The 20,410-nt window shown below is 39.6% G+C and overlaps 1 protein-coding gene across 1 annotated transcript in view; it reads right to left on the bottom strand.

Moving 5' to 3' along the window:
• The window catches only part of LOC131076513 (uncharacterized), a 129,983-nt gene that overhangs the window by 65,113 nt on the left and 44,460 nt on the right, over nucleotides 1-20,410 (bottom strand). The window contains exon 4 of the mRNA XM_058013744.2: nucleotides 17,122-17,240. Coding sequence (XP_057869727.2) covers nucleotides 17,122-17,240 — 119 coding nt within the window. The remainder of the gene's footprint in view (nucleotides 1-17,121; nucleotides 17,241-20,410) is intronic.

A 20,410-nucleotide genomic window follows, 5' to 3' on the forward strand; every position in this document is an offset into this window, starting at 1 on the left:
AAGTATCTTCCTTCGGACGTCCTCCAATTGCTGAGTCATCAAAATCTTGCATGGACATGGCGAAATTTGAATTGTAGCTCCGGTCCTTCACTGAGGAACAGGAGCGATTTTCTTCCTGGAGGCCTTTCTGTGCTCATGAAAATCTTCAATTTATATTCAATGGAAAGACCTTGTCGTTCTCCATCACTTCAAACGTAAACTTCGTCTGGACTCTGCAAGGACAATGAGATATTTGAAATTGAGCTCCCGTCCTTCACTGAGGGACAGGAGCGATTTTGCTCCTACAGGCCAAAATAACAAGATTTTTCACATTTTAACACTTCACGAGGCGAAAACAAATCAATTCCAATGCCCAGGATCAAACTTCAAAAAAGTCAAAATTTGGTCAAAATATTCAATCAGACAAAAATTCACATTGACGGTCATCATTTAAACAAGTTTAAGTTCTGCATGAACATTCCAATTGAAAATTAGACCATTTTGGCGAAATCATTGCATTCAAAATTTGCATTCTAGAAAAGAAAGCTCAAAAGTTCTCAAAAATGACTGGATTTTGGCTTGAAAAGGCAAGATTTAAAACCCTAAGGCTTAGCCCTAAATCCAGACAACTAACGGACTAACAAAACCCTAAAAACGAAAGCGAACACGAACAAAAAAAACAAGCAAAAAGAGGGGGTCCCCATTTGCGATGGGGCGATGTGTGAAATGGTCACAACATCTGGCGACACCACTGAGAAATGTTGCAAAACATTTGGGAATCAATCTTTCTAAAGGAAAACTCAGAAAACCTCCCTCAACAAATCCAGGAGTTAAGAAACACTTACAAGAAGAGACCATCATATTGAGACAAAGTATTAAGTCCACAGTTACCCATGTGTGTGCAAATGCGTTAATTCCCCTCAACAAGACAATCATGATCTCCAGGTTCCCCTGTGATAAGCTACGTAGTTCGTCTAAACTCCAAAAGCATCCTGGATAGAGCCTCGCTGCCAGTCAGACGTCCATAGTCCCGACGAGGTTATCGCCGCAAGCTCACGAACATTGCTCCATTGCCAGTCAGGCGTCTATAGCCCCGATGGAGTTACTCGCATATTCCCTTTAGCCAATTTGATATTTCCTTTTAGCTCATTTCTTTTCTTTTGATTTTTCTCATTTTTTCAACTTTTCTTTTGATATTGCTTTTCAGTTCTGTCAATTCTTTGGCTTGTGAGTAACGAAACTCACTAGGGTTGGAGGATTGCGGTGGCGCTGAAGCTAGACTTTAGATTTTTCACTGATCACAGCTTCGCCTGTAAACCATAATGACTCGGAGATTATAAGTGTGTGAAATATAATAACTGGAGGACAAAAATACGTGAGTTCAATAAGCTAATCTACTTCAATGCAAATATGTCCTGACTCAAAGCTTCATTAAAAGAAACTCCCTCAGTAATTCCAAAAGACCTCATGATTTCCCAAATGCATCCAACAATCCAGCAGGAAGTCAGAGCGTTATATAACAAAATCACCCAATGTCAAATGGATACCCCTCAGGACAAAAACAACTAACCTAAAAAAAAAAAAAAAAAGCACCTAAACTAAGAAAAACAAAAGGCAAACCAACGCGAGAAAAACAAACAAACGGAAAACGACGAAAGCAAACTAAACTAGCTATGTACAAGGGAAGGCCTTGGCATTTTAGGATTGGAAATAGTGTTTGAGATATCTCCCATTGACAGGCAACGGAATGTCCTCTCCAGTTAAAGTCTGCAACCTAAATGCATTTTCTCCCAATATCTCTGAAATTTGATAAGGACCTTTCCAAAGCTTATCAAACTTATCATGTTCTCCTCTTTTCTCATGCGCTTTGTCCCAATACAGGACGAGATCCGAAATTCGGAACGCCTTGACTCTTGCTTGTCGATCAAACCATCTCTTCACCACTCCTTGATGTTTAGCGAAGTTATCTAGCGCTTGATCTCTTTTCTCTTCTAGGTTCATCAACTGTGTCAATCTGGCCTGCACTGCATTAGTGTCTTCCATGTACTCCTGAATAAATCTCAAGGTTGGAATCCTGAGTTGCATAGGGAAGACTGGGTCTTGGCCATAGACTAGGAAATAAGGCGAAATGCCTAATGCGTTCTTTGTTCTGATTCTGTCTGCCCATAAAGCAAATCTCAGCTGGGTGTGCCATTCTCTGGGGCTTCTCTCTAATAATTTCTTGATAACACTGAGCAAATTTTTGTTTGTGGATTCTGCTAATCCATTACCCTGAGGATAATAATTTGATGAAAACTTGAGGGTTATCCCGTACTCAAAAGCCCAATTTGAGAATCTCAATGATGTGAATGCCGATCCATTGTCGCAAACCAACGCATAGGGACATCCAAACCTCGTGATTATGTTCTCCTCTAGAAACTTGATTACAACTTCAGTAGAACAAACCTTAAGTGCCTGTGCCTCTGACCATCTGGTACAATAATCTGTAGCTGTAATGATGTACTTGTGTTGTGCTGAGGATGCGGGGTTGATAACACCAATAAAGTCCATTCCCCATTTCGCAAATGGTCTGGCTTCAATCACGGGATTCAGTGGCATGGCAGGATTTCTCTCTCTTATAGCTGCGACTTGACATGTGTGGCAAGTCTTAATGTGATTGAACGTATCTTTAAAAAGCGTAGGCCAGTAATATCCTGCTCTTAGGATCTGGTGAGCTGTGGCGAGGTTGGCTCCATGTCCGGTTCCAAACTTGGAATGGAAATGTTCAATTATCTGCTTTGCTTCGTCTTTGCCAACACACCTCAGGTATACTCCTTCATAATTTTTCCGGTATAGAACAGATCCTTGAAGCACGTAATGTTGACACTTTAACCTTAATGCTCTCTTTTGTGTAGGTGTCATCTGAGCAGGACATCTGTGATTAAGCAAATATGTCACAATGTCTTTGTACCATTCATCAGGTGTGACATCTTCTAATTCATAAATTTGTTGGACTAATCCTGGCCCATCTATCGCTAATGTCTGTGCCAAAGCTTGTCCTCGGACAAGTTTCATGGGTTGTATCTCAATATCAAATTCTTGGATGATGGCGACCCACTTTCCTCTTCTCTCTCCTAATTCATTTTGCATGAGAAGAGTCTTGACTGCCGCATCAGGTACTATTGCATAAATCTTGGCTCTCAGGAGGTAATGTCTGAACTTCTTTACTGCCTTTACTAATGCGTATGCTTGCTTTTCAATGTTTGGATATCTCAATTCTGCATCTTTCAACGGGGTGCTCATGAAAGCAATGGGATTTTCATCCCTCTCTTCACTTCTTTGGGTGAGAATGGCGGCACAAGTGTATTCGGAAGCGAAGGAATATAAATAAAATGGTTTGAGATAATCAGGACTAATCAAGACTGGCGCCTCCATGATGGCGGTCTTTATTTCTTCAAATGCCCTTCTGGCTTGTGGAGTCCACTCAACCTTTGCATCTTTCTTTAACATTTCATTCAATGGTCTGACAATCTCGGCAAATCCGGTAATGAATTTTCGGACGAAGTTGATTTTGCCGAAAAATGATTTGAGCTCTTTCTTGCTTGCTGGCAAATTGATAGTAGATATGGCCCTCACCCTTTCAGGATCAATAGATATTCCTTTCTCTGAGATGACATGTCCTAAAAGCTTTCCTTCTGTGACTCCAAATATGCATTTCTTCGGATTAAGGGAGACACCGTATCTTCTACATCTTTGGAAGACTCTTCTCAAATCGTCCACATGATCTTCTCTCTGCCTAGAGAAAACTGTGATATCATCCATATATATAATAATGCTTTTACCAATTAAATCTCTGAAAGCGATATCCATAGCTCTCTGGAATGTGGCCCCGGCGTTTATGAGTCCAAAAGGCATTCTCTTATAGGCAAATGTTCCCCATTTGGTGGTGAAAGCAGTCTTTATTCGATCTTCAGGTTCGACTAGGACTTGATTGTATCCTGAATATCCGTCTAGGAAGGACATCATCTGCGATCCATTGACGATCTGCAGTACTTCATCTAATGATGGGAGCGGATAGTTATCTTTCTCTGACGCTCTATTAAGATTTCTGAAATCCACACACAATCTGATCTCTCCATTTTTCTTTCTAACAGGTACCAGGTTGGCGACCCACGTCGAGTGTCTTACTGGGAAGATGATTTTAGCTGTGAGTAACTTCTTCACTTCTTGGTATATCAGCGGTTCTAACAAAGGATTGACGGGTCTTTGTCTTTGCCTGAATGGCTTGCTTCCTGGCTTCAACGGGATTGTGTGAGTGATAATCGCAGTGTCGTAGGTCTTGAGATCTTCATAGCTCCATGCAATGACATCTGGGAAGTCCCTCATGTTTTTTAGGATTCCATCTTTTTCAGTCGTTGTGCAGGACTTTCCAATGAAAACATTCTTAACTTGTGTCTCGTCACCTAGATTGATCGCGTCGCACATATTGCCTTCTATACTGTGATTCTTCTTTTCTTTCAACTTGTCAGGATCGAAAATCCTTTCTAATTCAACCATTCCTTTCGGAATAGTGTTTGTCTTTAAGTTCAGGACTCCTTCGGCATCGAACTCAGCTTCACCCACTTCATCTTCATCTATGATCTGTGTTAAGAAAACGTCTGTGCTGGTTAGGAAGTCTAGAATGTGCTTGTCGTCTTCGAAAACTTGGAAATTGGTAATGTTATCTGGGACTGAAGGGACTGATATTAACTCGATGGTAAACTTCTTTAACCCTTCCATCGCTAATGGAATCAATGAGCTCGCAACCTGTGCAAGTGAATTGGCCACTTGATTTTGATGTCTATAAATTGAATTGATATTGAAAGCTTCAAAACTTTCAATCAGATCCCAGACTCGATTTCTATACTTAGTTAGCCTTTTGTCACGGCAGACATATTGCTTCCTGATTTGTCTTATTGCGATTTCTGAGTCTCCGTATACTTGCAGTATCTTTGCCCCCTTTTGGATGGCTAAAAGTAATCCATGGACCAAAGATTCATACTCTGCTACGTTGTTGGTGCAAGGGAACTGCAATCTGTGAGCGGCAAGGTATGTTTCTCCTTTTGGACTAATTAATTCATATCCAGCTCCGGATCCTTGTTTGGACTTAGATCCGTCGAACCTTAGTGTCCATATCTGATTTTCTTGATTGTCTGTTTCTGGACTTTCATGACTTTCATCTGTTGTATCGGACGAAACTTCATCTTCTACAGAACTTTCGGTGTCTGTAGAGCTTTCATTCTCTGAATCTTGAGCTTCCTCTACAATTAGTGTCTGCGGGATTCTTTTGTTCACTTGCTCCAATGCGGTCTGGCATAAAGCACAAGATAATTCTGAGTGGACGGCATTGTGAATTCTACACCAATTCGGAAGGAGCAAATCTCGAACAGATGCTATATTACCAAGTTGCACACTTTGCTGGATGTTTCTTTGTACAAACCTTCTGAAGTTTTCAAACATCCCTTCGTCCTCTTGGTCGGATCCTTGATCGCTTTCAATGACGATCTCAGTTGACTCCATGACCTCTTGTTGGGTATCTTCATCTTGTATGTCTTGTATCATTAAGATCTCTTCTACTTTTGGTTTATATGTCCCTAGGTCGGATTCTAAAAATAGAACTTCGTTGTCTTCTCCATATTCAGTTATCATCAATCTCAACCTTGGGGTGCTATCAATCTTAATCTGGTTCGGGACTCCTCTCCATGGTAGCCACATGTGTGCGAAATCGGTCGATACATATCCATTCAACTTTCGGGACCAATCTCGACTCAGGAGCATTCCATATGAATCTGGAATATCCACTACTGATATATCTATAAAATTCTGGATCCTTGGATCTGCGGCCAATTGCATGTGAATGTTGTTCAATTCTCCCATGACTGGAACTTCTGTCTTGTCAAGCTGAGTGACTTTTCTCTTGGTAGGTGCGGGAGTTATTCCTAGTCTTTGACAAACGGCTAAAGGCATGACATTGCTTGAGGCTCCGGAATCATAAAGGCAATTGTGTAATAGCTTTCCAAATATTCTGACTGATAACAGGAACGGGGCTGGTTCGTCCTTTCCTTGAGAAGGCACTGAATTTCCTTCACTTGATTCTTGATGTTTAACTTGATTAATCTTCGAGTAATCTTCCTTCGCTAGGCTCTCCTCTTTCGAGTGACTGGCTTGGTTTGCAGATTTTCCTTTTTTAACCACATCTTTCTTGATTGCAACCTCCTTTTCGGGAAGAACCAAGTTAGTAGTGAGGTTCTCTTTGACTGTAGGCTGAGCTTTCTTTGCTTCGCCTCTTTTGAGTAATACTTTTCCTTCCAACATATCTTCCTTTTTAGCTGGGAAGGTTATAGTTTGAACCATGCATTCGTTTTGCTCGGGTTGTTCTTGAGAATCGGCTTCCTCTTGAGTCACATTGATAGTGGCTTGAACATTTGACCTTGTTGTACTAGGTTCACTCAAACTATTGATCACTGCCTCTTTAATTTCAGACACTTTGAGCAACTCGTAGAGTGGTAAACTTACTTTGACTTTCTTGAGTTCATCTAACACCAAGGCGGCCAATCTTTTCATTTCATTTCCCGCAGGAGGTGAAATATTTCTTCTTTGTCTGTATTCTTGAGTGTTTTGTGGATATTCAGGGACGTTGCTAGCTTGGGGATCCGGTGGAGTTGAAAAATTGTTTGGAGGAATCGATGTTGTCAATGGTTCGGGATTTCTCTGATTCCTGTGATAAACTCTTTGGTTTGCACCTCCTGACGATTGGTGGAATACTTCCTTGATTCCTTCTACTAAAACACTGTCGTTCAATGGTGGGAAATAGTATTCTGAATCCTCTACAGGTCCATTTGCAGATGCTGGCGGAAACTGAGATCCTGGTGGTAACATCGGTCCATTGGCCGATTCTGGAGGAAATCTCCCATTTTGTTCTTGACTAATTTCTTCTTGTGAATATCTGCAGGTTTCAACGATCATGGCTTGACCATACTGCGTGGTTGGAACAATTTCGTACCCTGTGGTGGGAGGATTTTCAGGTGGATTGGTGGTACGCATCTCTTGTTGGAAAATATCGGCCGCGATTTTAAACTCAGGACATTGCAACTCGGAATGTTGGTTCGTGTTGTGGAGTCTACACCAACTAGACAAGGCTGCTTCGGCTAAAAACACTTTGCTCGAAGAGGGGTTCTCTTGACTTTGCGCATTTGGTGGATTGTCCAAGGGCGTCACCACATTTCCATTGTTGGGAGCTGTATTCCATGGTCTTCTTTGGAAACCTTGATTGTTATTTCCTTGATAATTGTTTCTGAATCCTGGATTATTATTCCCTTGGAAATTCTGATTGTTCGCGTGTTGGCCATGGTTGGCCCTCTGCATGCTCTGGAGTTGATTATTCTGGTTCCTCAAATGGGTGACCTCAGTTGATAACTTCTTGACTTGCTCAATCAGCTCTTTCATTTCATCTTTCTCTTCTTGTGTCCTTGACGAATTTGTAGCATTTTGCAGGTACACAGGTTGAGCGGGTAGGGCTTGAGAAATTGGAGCTCCTGGGTGAAGGACCAACTGATTCGCCGGCTGTACGTTGGGATATGTCGCTTGCGGAATTGGATTCATGACTGGAGTTTGGTTGGCCAAAGCCGTGCCAACTGCTTGCATCTGGTTAGGTGCTGCGACGGACCCCATGTGTAGTAGTGGTCCAGTGATGTTTTGTCCCATGTGCTTACTCACTTCAATGGCTCTTGTGTATGCCGCATTTAGATCATTCGGAGCTGGATGTGTCCTTACGAACATAGCTGTGAGATGATCTAAGGCTCCATAGTAAATTTCCCTTGGATCTGCAATAAGATAAGGAGGACGTAGCATTGTGTAGGCTCGGTGAAATCTGTCATTGAAGGAGGTAATAGGTTCATGTTCTCTCCTTCGAACCTCAACAAACTGTCTATATAACTCCGCTGGTGTAGTTGGGATGCCAAATTTAGCAATGAATGCATCTTTCATCGCGTCCCAAGTCCTGATGGACCCTGTAGGCAAATGAATAAACCAAAAGTATGCCTCTTCTCCCAATGAGTAGGGAAAAAGCCTACATGCCACATCTCCATATTCAATTTGTCTGTTTCGAAGAAGGTCCTCGAACATCTTGATGTGATCTTCTGCCGTGCGATGGAAATCACTAACATTAAACTTGGAACAAAAGTGTTCTGGATTCTTCGGCATATCATGATAAACTGCAAATTCCAACGGTGATGGATTGTTGACTAGCCACGTCGCACCATTAAGTACATGAGGAGGAGGAGGTGGAGGTGGAGCACGATGAGCCATTGTATTCCTTGAAACTGAACTTGATGAACTAGCTTGGCTTTTTGTTTGTGAAATTACTTGGATACTAGATTGGATCGCCGCTTGGACTTGTTCTTGGAGAACTTGTGATGACTCAGGAGATCCTTCCAATCTTAGTTCGAACTCTTTGGGAGTGTCCTCTCTTTTAACTCGCTTTGCTTTGGAAGTAAACTGAAGTTCACTTAGATCCTTGATGCCTGGTGTGGACCTCAACAATCTTTGATGTTTCTCGGGCGAGAAAGAACCAATGCGATCCAGCGTGAAGTCTTGCAAGGATTATTGTGGATTCCTCTGATTGCGAAGATTCCTAGCTATGACCCTTTGATGTTCTTCGGCTATATCTTCCTCTTGCTCTAAGATGATTCTAACTCTGTTATATTCGACTTGGCTCCTCCTTGCGTTCCAAGCTACTTGATTCAATTGGGAAATGATGTCTTCCTGGGTATTGCCTATTTGCAAATTGGGTTGCACCACCTGATTCAGTCCTTCATCTGGCAACACCATCGTACTTCATGATCATGTTCGCAAAATCTTCGGACTTCGAACTTTGAAACTAAAGAAGCCCTCCTTCTAGCGCCAATTCTGTTGACGTGTATTTTGTACACGATCATACACAGAATAAAATACCATTAGGCATCTTATCCTCTCTTGAGAAAATAGTCTCTAACTGCTGAAGATCTGCAAAAAGGATCAGTTAGGTGGACTCCAAGGTTCTTTTAGTGGGGTCTCCACGTGTGGACAAGCTTTTTTAGTGGTATGATGTGATTTGCTGTTTCCTTCAAGGCGTCTTACGGATTCAATAGCTCGAAGATTTCACTAATCTAAAAAGAACTTTCAAAAAAAATGGAAAAGATAGGGCTTAAGAGGTCTAATCTAGCCTAACCCTATGAACGACTTAGCATGAATGAGATTTGGCAAGACTCAACCAATTTCAATTTTGCCATGAGACAACAACTCAACTGAAATTAGTGCGATCTTCTAAGGTAATAATGATGTTCAATGCATCAAAGATCAAGGACACTACTACGAAGGTACATATCCTAGATACGAAAATGCTTGAAGGTTAAGGACTCAAGGTGTTTTCCAGTCGACCACACAAGGCGTTCTTACAATCAGCAAGAAGCTAGTGGTTTGGATTGCGAATCCTACCAAATATCAAATCTCACACTTAGTCTTTCTAATTAACAAACTACTTTGATTGAGCGTGATTCAAGTACATCCAACAACCATGAAGATAACTCAAGGAACTTGCAACAAAACACCATAACTTCAATATTTTATTGATTTCCAAGTCATCATATACAACAATTGTTTGAACTTCTCTCTTCAAGACTCAATCTTGCTACAAAATAAAAATTGCTTACAATTCTAATCTCTCTATTTCGCTCTTAACTCTATTCTCTATTAACTGACTATTACAAATGAAATGAAAATGGGGGTATAAATAGCATCCCCAATTACAATGAAAGGTCCAGATCGAAAGCAAATCAACGGACAAGATCATGACACCTAAACCCTAATTAGGGTTTATTACAAATGACCTCCTTTTTACTGAACAATATTAAATACATAGCCAAATATTAAATTTGGCACGAAAATCTAGGAGGTATCAACCAATGAGAAATAAGATGTCATGTCATCTGTAACAACCTTTCATCTAGAATCTTATTCCCTTTCCAATTTTCCTTCTTAGCATATGCAATGAATTTTGTCACAATTCCTTCGATTTCTGTGATTGGAATCTCGGGAAGATTCTTGATACTCTCTTCTAAGTGGATAACTTGATCAAATGCATCTAGAAGAGCTGTGTCCCAAGTAGGTTCAAGTTCCTTTGTTCTATCAATCAGGAGCATGGTGGCATACATCTGATCATACTGCTCATCTGTAACATCTGCGTCCTTGCGAAAGATGATAGTGATTCTATCCTCAAACTCTTGTAAATCCACATCTGTCTCGACCTCGATCCTCCTGCCAAGAATGGTACGAAGTACCTCAAATACTCTGTCCTGGATCGGATTGATCACCTCCTCAACTTGACCACATCTAACGCTGATGTCCTCAAAGAGAACACTCTTTATATGGAGTAAGGTTGACCACTGAAACAAACTGTGAGAATCACCTTCTAAGATCCTCTCTTGTGCTAAAATTTTTCTAGATGTATGTCTTATAACTCTCAAGACAGGGATGACAACGTCCTTGGTATGGGCAAATGCAGCTACTGTTGCCATCAATCTGTGGATTATCTCAAGAACTTGGATAGCCTGATGGGTGATCTTCGACATCCTTGTAATAAACTCAATGGCCACCGTGTGAGATCTATCCATCCAATTACATGTACGCTGAACCATATTCCTGAATCTTTCTGCTTCATTGATTGATTGAAGGGGCAATGCCTGCAATGGTGATCTAACTGGATCCTGACGTCCCAAAGGTTCATTGATGTGACTGAAATATGTTCTCCATGCACCGACCTCTCTCTCAAGCTTTCTATTCTTTTCTACTTCTTCTCTAAACTTATCCTTCAATGCCTCAAATGTGTCGGTGGCATCATCTAAAGTCTGCTCTGCTGTGGATGGTCCTAACTCAATAGTCTGTATATGATAGTCCTCTGCTAGGATCTCACCCTCATATTTGTCTGCTGCCGGTGTAGCTATCTGCAGTTTTCTAAATCCAGTCTCATCTCGAATCATCTTGGACATCTTTGTAGCCTTCTTCCTCTCTGTTGTCATATGTGAGCGTCCAACAAGGCTCTCTAGATCGATTGCACTGTCCTCGTCCTCAATTACGATCACCTTAGTCAATCTCTCCTTCAACCAGTCTGGGATATTTGATCTTGTCTCTTGAACTTGAATTTCTTTGTGTACTACTTCTTCTTGTCTGGGAGGAGATGTTACTTCATTATCATTATCTAAATCATAGTCTTGGAGAGATCCATCGGATGAAACATGCTGTGCCTGTTCTTCCTCCTGTCTATCATTCTGTACCATCGATTCCATGGATTCTTCCACTCGAACTGTTCTATCTTCTGGCCTGGAAGAAGTACCTGGTGTTTGATCTTTGTTAGCACCTTGCTTTTTCTTGGAAGGCTCTTTCTTTTCTGATCTTTCCTTTCTCTTTGAACCTCTCGGATGGAGATTGCCCTCACTGGCACATCGAAGGTTACCTTCACCTGAATTCCTAGGATTAGGATTGCCTTCACTAACACTGGCTCCACCTTCGGCTGGCTTTTCTTCCAAAGTAAAAGACATGGCTATGCCTTGTTCTCTCAACTTCTGATGTTGAATGTCTACCCATCTGCGAGTACAAGACAAGACTGGTGCCATCAAATCATCTAAATCCACGGCCTCGGGCTCATTCCAATTCAAACTAATTGTTTTACTTTCTCTATCATATGAAGATTGGATGTGCCTGCCGTTGTCCTGAGCTTGGTCGGCTACTCTGTAAATCTTACATTTCCTGATGAAATCCAAAGGCAATCTAGAATGTATCTTGCGTTTCACTTCAAGATCATCTAGGAGATTCATCATAAAATCTTCAATTTGGTATTCATGTCTAAATCTTCTACCGACTGTCTCTTCTAAATGTCCATGAGGATCAAAACTATTCCTCCAAGCAAAAGATGAAAAAGGATACAAGGCTAACTCCCTCTCTGCGTCATCCATGGCTGAGACATTGGGACATACCTCAACTGAGTTACCCAAAATAATAGGTACCTGAACTCCATTCTGATGTCTGTGTCTGAATGCCTTCACATATGCTGCCAACTGCCTTGTTACTTCAAGTAACACAATTCTATCTGTCGGGTACCTCGGCAACATATATGGAGGTAAAGGACATCCATACACTCTAATGTAAGTGAACTTGGGAAACTGAATGAACCAAGCACCGTACCTCTTGATTAACTCCTGGGCATCCTGAGATAATCTGTTGTGAATCCCTCCTTGCAACGTCCTGGTGATGTTCATCGTGAAAGTATCATTGATTAACTTGTAGTTCTTCCCTGGTGGATGATGCAAGTAGGTATAGGATTCACAAACTCTGACCTCGCCGGGTCCTCTTCCAATCACTCCTCTGTGAGGTAGTCCCGCGTACTCAACGCTCCTGATTAAGGCATAAATGACGTATGAACTCATGTGGAAGGACTTAGTAGCCCTGAGTCTTCTCAACTGTACGTCTAAGCAATGGCTAATTATCCTAGCCCAATGTATTGTACCCTTCCCTTGAACAATCACCTGGATGAAATAAAACATCCATTTCTCAAAATAGAAGGCATGAGGTGCTCCTGTAACTCTGTTGAGCATGGTGATCAAATCTCTGTACTCCTCTTGGAAATCGATCCGGTGTGGTGTGTTCGGTACTTTGCTCAGACGGGGACGACTCTTGAGTAGCCAGTTCTTGTTGATGATGCTTAGACAAGCATCTGGATCGTCATCGTACACTGATCTAGCTCCTTCAATGCTCTTGTATATCATGTCCCTGTGCTCTGGAAGATGGAAGGCTTCACTTATGGCCTCCTCTGAAAGGTACGCCAAAGTGTTTCCCTCATTGGACACAATTGTCCTGGACTGTGGATTGTAATGACGGGCACACTCGATCATCAACTCGTGGCACTGAATAGCTGGAGGAAAACCGGCCGCCTTGATAATGCCACTCTCTATTATTCTCCGGGCGACAGGTGATGGCTTGCCGATGTAAGGGACCTCTCGGAACTTCTTCGTGCTAAAGTTCCCCAAGTTTGTATCTCCAATGTTGCTCCACTTGGACACGATCTTGGTCTCCACCTCTTCAGTCTTCTGATCTTCTTTCATGAGAGCCGAGCGACTGGTGGATGCTCCCGCCTTTGGGGTCGCCATACCTACACAACATTTCATTATAAGAAATAGATTTTGCAATAAATAACGTAGATAAGAGAGATAGATTTTAGGAAACCTCATGATAAGTCCCTAGAGTTATCATTTCCTAAAATACAACGATTGAGCTAAGAGATTTTCAAGGATCAAAATTTGAAATATGACGATGAATGAATAAAACAATAACAATAAAATCGCCATACCTCGATAGAGAGAGCTAACTCTAGAATGCAAAAACAAAATTTGCCTAGGCAAAATTGAGGTATTAAATAATCTTCAATATGATCCCCTCAAGATTGACTTCGCCACCTCTGGATAGAATGTGATCTTCACTTATCGCCTTGGACGTGGTCTCAAATGAATCTTCAAATTCGCACAAATAAATCTCCAAGTCTTTAACAAATTCGCCTTAGGCGTGATCTTCAAATTCGCACCACCTTTGGTTTGGAATCGCACCACCTTTGATAGCTAAGCGCGCCACCCTTGGATGAATGAAACTCGCACCACCTTCGCACTATCCTTAAACACACTTAACACTTTCCTTTGTCTTCCTTGATTCGCATGTAGAGAGGTAAAAATGATTATGTGAAAACGAACATTTCACTCCCCTTATAAATAGCGCTCATACCCTTTCACCCCTTAGGCCGACTTGACAAATAAAACCATTTTTTAAATGATTTGCAATAAAATAACAAGGCCGACTTGCCTAATTGGGCGCTTCAAATCGATTTTTATATTAATTAAATAATTAATTATTAATGCCTTGCGCTTATTTAAATGAGAATTTCGATTTTTAATAAAGGCAAAAAATAATTAATAAAAGATAACGCCATATTAAATGCTAAATAAAAATGGATTTTCAATTTTTTAATCGATTTAGCATTTAAGGAAATTTAAATTTGTTTGTTTGGCGCCAAAATTGGAAAACAAAGGGACGTACCTCATCGCTCTGGTCCCTTGGAGGGGGACAGGAGCGATTCACCATTTTGTCTTGACTTTTGCATTTCTTACGTCCAACTCCTTCATCTCCACGTTAAAAATCGATCACCTTGATGGTCCTTCGAATTTGATCGCCTTGTGTGCGCATATGGGTGTCTTTTAAGTGCACATCGCCCTGGTCCTTGTCCAAAGGACAGGAGCGATCCTCTTGTTTTCATGTCTATCTTGCATCTTTTAACTTCGATTTTTTATTGTGGGCGAATAGCATCCTTTGTTCGTGTCTTTTGTGCTTATTCCATTTGCTCGCATGAAGTTTTGAGTGTATTAAAGGGATCATCGCCCTTGTCCCTTGGAGAGGGACAGGAGCGATCCATGTCCTTTCCTTGACCTTGTCAACTTTGCACTTCGATCTTCATTGTAATGCCCTTCAAACGTCGTCCTTCACCTTACCTAACCTTGCTTCGCTTTGATCTTTGAAGGAACGTGCGTGCTTTTGATGATATCGCCCTGGTCCTTGTCCAAAGGACAGGAGCGATGTGAGGCTTTTACATTATTTGGCAATGTTTGGACGTTCAACACTTTTGCAAATTATCTTCAAACGATGCCTTGGACCATATGCTATCTTTAAGACGTCTTGACTTAGCTTGATCTTGAAGCAAAACAAGGAATCCAAAGCAAATCGCCCTGGTCCCTTGGAGAGGGACAGGAGCGATATAGTCTCCATGCTCAAAATAATGATCATTTCACGTTCAAAACTCTCGTTTATCATCCTTTTACCATACCATGGACCCTCTAAAACATTGCAATGTCTTGTCCTTACGTAAATTTTGCATGAAATGGCCAATGCATCTAACATCGCCTTGGTCCCTTCCTAAGGGACAGGAGCGATCTATGTTATAGGGTGTCAATTTCTTCATTTTAACGTCCTTTGAGTGTTTGCGCATGATGAAGACGCCTTGAAATGTCCCTCGCCACCTTGTCTTGACTTGTGTCGACCTTGAACTTCGGAGGAACGACCTTGAACTTGAGAGGGACGTATCTTCACCATTGTATCGCCCTGGTCCCTTGGAGAGGGACAGGAGCGATCCTTCCTTTGTGGCCTTCATCTTACTTTGCCAGGTTCCAAGTTTATATTCAACGGATTCGTCCCTCTTCACCCCATTCGTCCATGCCTTGACATTGTTTGGAATTTTGCAAAAAGAGGTAATTATATCAAAATCGCTCTGGTCCCTTCCTGAGGGACAGGAGCGAACTAGGCATTTAGCACTGTTATGGGCGTCCCAAAAATCTTCAATTTATATTCAATGCGTTCATCTCATGTTCTCCTTCGTTTTTGAACGTAAACTTGCCTTGACCCTTGTCTGGATTTTGCAAAATGGAGGAAATCGCTCTGGTCCCTGGGAGAGGGACGAGAGCTACAAGGTACCTCGCCCTGGTCCCTTGGAGAGGGACAGGAGCGATTTAGTCAATATAGGTCATTTTCCTTCATTTTTTGCATCTCAAATTATATTCATTTGGCAAAGTATCTTCCTTCGGACGTCCTCCAATTGCTGAGTCATCAAAATCTTGCATGGACATGGCGAAATTTGAATTGTAGCTCCGGTCCTTCACTGAGGAACAGGAGCGATTTTCTTCCTGGAGGCCTTTCTGTGCTCATGAAAATCTTCAATTTATATTCAATGGAAAGACCTTGTCGTTCTCCATCACTTCAAACGTAAACTTCGTCTGGACTCTGCAAGGACAATGAGATATTTGAAATTGAGCTCCCGTCCTTCACTGAGGGACAGGAGCGATTTTGCTCCTACAGGCCAAAATAACAAGATTTTTCACATTTTAACACTTCACGAGGCGAAAACAAATCAATTCCAATGCCCAGGATCAAACTTCAAAAAAGTCAAAATTTGGTCAAAATATTCAATCAGACAAAAATTCACATTGACGGTCATCATTTAAACAAGTTTAAGTTCTGCATGAACATTCCAATTGAAAATTAGACCATTTTGGCGAAATCATTGCATTCAAAATTTGCATTCTAGAAAAGAAAGCTCAAAAGTTCTCAAAAATGACTGGATTTTGGCTTGAAAAGGCAAGATTTAAAACCCTAAGGCTTAGCCCTAAATCCAGACAACTAACGGACTAACAAAACCCTAAAAACGAAAGCGAACACGAACAAAAAAAACAAGCAAAAAGAGGGGGTCCCCATTTGCGATGGGGCGATGTGTGAAATGGTCACAACAAGCGGCTAGTTAATAATGGTTATTTTTAGATGACCTTCCAAAAGGTCTACTCATAGTTTGTAGTAATCTTTACTACGAGTCTAAATGAAGATTACATGAGTTCAGATTTAGTGATAATGGATTAAATTTTCTAATATAACTTCAATTTATTTAGTCACCCTTTTCTGAGCTAGAATTTAAATTATCTGAACGTGAGAAAAAAAAATTCAACCTAGTTAAATCAAACACAACAAACAGAAGTCCAAATTTATGAATGACTTCATATTGTTTAATATATTTGTGATTTCTTAATCGTAGCCATAAGGATCATTCCAAATTAAATGATCATACAACTATTGTAGGTATAGTACGCTTGAGATGGGTGATTCAGTTTATGAGTAGATTGATGGGAAGATATGGATTTGTTTAATAATCCTTTGAGCAAGGATAAATGATATAAGAACTTTCAGTCACAATCCTTATGTGGTTCTTATGTGTATTTCCTTTCATATTTTATAAAAATGTTTTAGCATGTCATGTTTCCTAAATTTATGAAATTAATTATGATTTTGTGTTTTACAAATTTCGCATGCCTTGTAATTTACTGTATCTTGATGTCATAAAGTGTCTGTTTTTACTGTGTATTTTGCTTAGCATGCATGCTGTAGAAACTTCTGATGATGTGAATCTATATAACTACGTTCCACAATTTTAATTCCAATAATCAAAAGAATTTAAGAAACAAGATTATTGATAACATCTCACAATGCGCATGATCGGTAATCAATGCTTACTTTGGAAATTCTTCATCAACATCATCTTCACCAAGAACTCCCACACGCAAAACTTTGTCCACCACATCTGCAGATTGGTGTCTAAGAGAAAATGCCTTTCCTTCTGGGAAGAATCCTATCTGCATGTGACATATTATTATCAAGTTATAAACAAACAAAAAAATATTTTCTTAGCAAATATCATAAATTTACAAATTCAATAATTACTCAAAGTAGCTTAATTCCTTGAAGACACATATACATACACAGACAGAGAGTAATATTACCAAAAGCTTCAAGAATTGTAATTACATGATATACGGATCTCAGTCACCATTATAGAGAAAAGGGCATCCTATCTTGGAGCACTGTATTATGTTAGTTTTCATGATCAGATTAACCACAATAAACAGAAAACTAAAGTTGCACAGTAAAGTATACAAATAGAGGATCACACAACACAAAAGCTACCCTGGGAAAACCTCCCTCTTGGAGGAAAAACCCAGCAACAACAGATCCTTAGATCTAATTATTATTCTGAAAATGTAGATTCACTTACCCAGCTAGGGCACAATACAACCGCAGGAGATAATAGATAAGATCAGACTTATCTCAGTCCTTAGAATGCATGAAATCACAGTGCTGATTTCCAAGCCTTTACACAGAAGTCCGTTGTCCTTTGATTGTGCTTCACTGCCCTTCAATGGTGGTTTGTTGTCCTCTAATTGTCTTCGCAGTCATCTTCTTGTCTTTGCTGTCATGGAGAACAAGTTCGCTATCCTCAAGGTGTATTCATACTAGCACAGCAGATGATGTCCTCCTTCAGTTAGATTTCGCATATGGAGGAGCAGAGATAGTTCGCTGATTGTGTGTGTTGTATATTTCGAATGATACTTCATTTGCTTGCATTTATATATGATTAAACTCCCTTAATCACCCTCCAAGTCGGCTAGAAGGTTTTGGCGCCAAGGTTTATTTGAACCACATTTATTGCCACCCAACTTGGGGCCTATATCCTTCACACGCTACAAAGTAACGGTTATAGGGTCGGCCCTATAATGAGGTTTGCACGTTACATATTGGTGAAGCCCTATCCTTGGGCGCTGAGCTGGAGTATTACGCATTTGGCAAAGATTAGAGGACCCAGCCCTATTTAAGTTTCCACGCCACCTAAATGAATAGGTGCGATTTACAAAGAAAAGGGCCCAGTCCTTTTGGATGGGTTCTAATTGCCGCAACAGCCCTATTTAAGTTTCCACGCCACCTAAATGAATAGGTGCGATTTACAAAGAAAAGGGCCCAGTCCTTTTGGATGGGTTCTAATGTTGCCTTGCGGCAATTAGAACCCATCTCCTATTTATTTTCACCCTAGTTAAAAAACAACGTATTAAATATTTTCCTAGTAGCTTGTTTGCAAGTTAATGGTCAGATTTTACGAAAGACAATATAATTCCATAGCAAAGATTATGACCAGCTTTCATGAAAAAGCACATAATTCTATGGAATTGATTGGTTAAATGCAGTGCTGCCACGGTGACTGTGGGCATAGAAATAGCTACCTCTGTTTTTAAAGAAGCATTAAAATATGGGTGTAAATTATTTTATAAAAATAATATGCAAGCATATAAACTTATGTGTGCAAGAGAGTATGTATGTATCTGTTGTATTCAAATTTAATAATAAATATGAAATTTTAATTTGCAGTGTGATTATTTACTATTTAGTCAAATAAAAAAATGAAAAATCATTTATGACAGAGCTCTAAATTCAAGAAATATGTAATGCAATGATAAATATGGAAAGAAATGTAATATCCCCTTCTCGCACAAGGGAAAGATAAATTAAGTTAAGATGTTAAAAGTAATATTTCAAATATTTTTAAATTGACAACTTAATCATATCAAGTTTCCACAATCCACATTTCTATTAAATTATTTCTGGATTTGATTGTATTAGAGTTTTTACATCAAAAACTCTAATGCAATCAAATCAAGAAATAATTTAACTTCTTTAATTATTTAAAAAGTGAAAAGTGACTTTAGGTTGTGCAAAAAGGAGGTGTTTCGCTCAACGGGGAAAGGTGGTCATTTTGCAAACTTAAAAATGATTTTTAAATATTAAAGTGAATATGGAGCCAAATAGGAAAATTAATATTTTATTCACGAGGAAAACATATAAAAGAAGTTATGAAAAGAAAAGGGTTACCATTTTTTCATATCTACTTTTGGCTTTGAGTTGATTTGAGAGTTTCTTGACGTGAAAAACAATCTAGAAATACCATTTTTGGGACAAAAACCCTCTTAGCTGGATTTGATGATTTCATCCCGAAGTCGTAGTTGTGCCTACAAGTTAAGTTTTTCCATATTATTGCTTCAGATGGATGTCTGATGTTTTTGACATGTTAACATATTTTGGTGTTCTTTGCATTTTTAGTAGGGGTTTGGAAGTGTTTTTATGAGTTTTTAGAGTGTTGTATAGGTCGTAACATTTCCTGAATGTAGGTTGTACCATAGAAGCAATAATCTGGAGAAAAAAAATAAAAAATTGCGATTATACATGATTAATCACGAATCATGGAGCCAACCAATTTTTACGCCGAAAAAATTGTTAAACCCAATTTTCCACAGTTTTTTGAATTTAAATTACATTAAAATCCCAAAAAAATAAAAATAAAAATTGAAAAAATGGCTAGAAAAAACCTGCAAACTGAAGTAAAAAAAATCTATAAAAACCGTAGAAGTTCACCCTATAAATTCATCCAAGAACATAGTAACAGGTCGTAGTCGAGGGCTACCACTAGGCATCTGCAAAGTTACACGACATCAATAGTGACTTCTAGGGTTTTTAATTTATGCCAACAAACTTTCAAGACATCAATAGCAGCTTCTAGGGTTTTTTTGTTTACAAGCATGATCCGGAACAAAGGATAAATGGCTCATTCCCCATCTCTTTGCTCTTTGACCTCCCACTTCATTCGACAAATCACAATGATCTAAACCCATGATTCATGAGCCCATCCGACGCTTTATTCTCATTATTCCAAGCCTAATCCGCATTTTTGTAATTTAGATTTTTTTTTGTCTTTAATATAAATTTATATAGGCATTCTAATTTTTAGTAATAGTCTTTATAGATATTGTTTTAAATTTATTTACATTATTTTTTCATAAAAAAATTTCACCTTCAATATATTTAAATTTCAAACTTTTTTTTTTTTTTTTGAGAAAAGTAAATTTCAAATATTATTTTATTTTATTGTTTTATTTATTTATAATTTATATCTTGTAATATTAACATTTAATAAATTAAA

This window comes from Cryptomeria japonica, chromosome 3 (assembly GCF_030272615.1).
Source record: "Cryptomeria japonica chromosome 3, Sugi_1.0, whole genome shotgun sequence".
NCBI classification, from domain to species: Eukaryota; Viridiplantae; Streptophyta; class Pinopsida; order Cupressales; family Cupressaceae; genus Cryptomeria; species Cryptomeria japonica.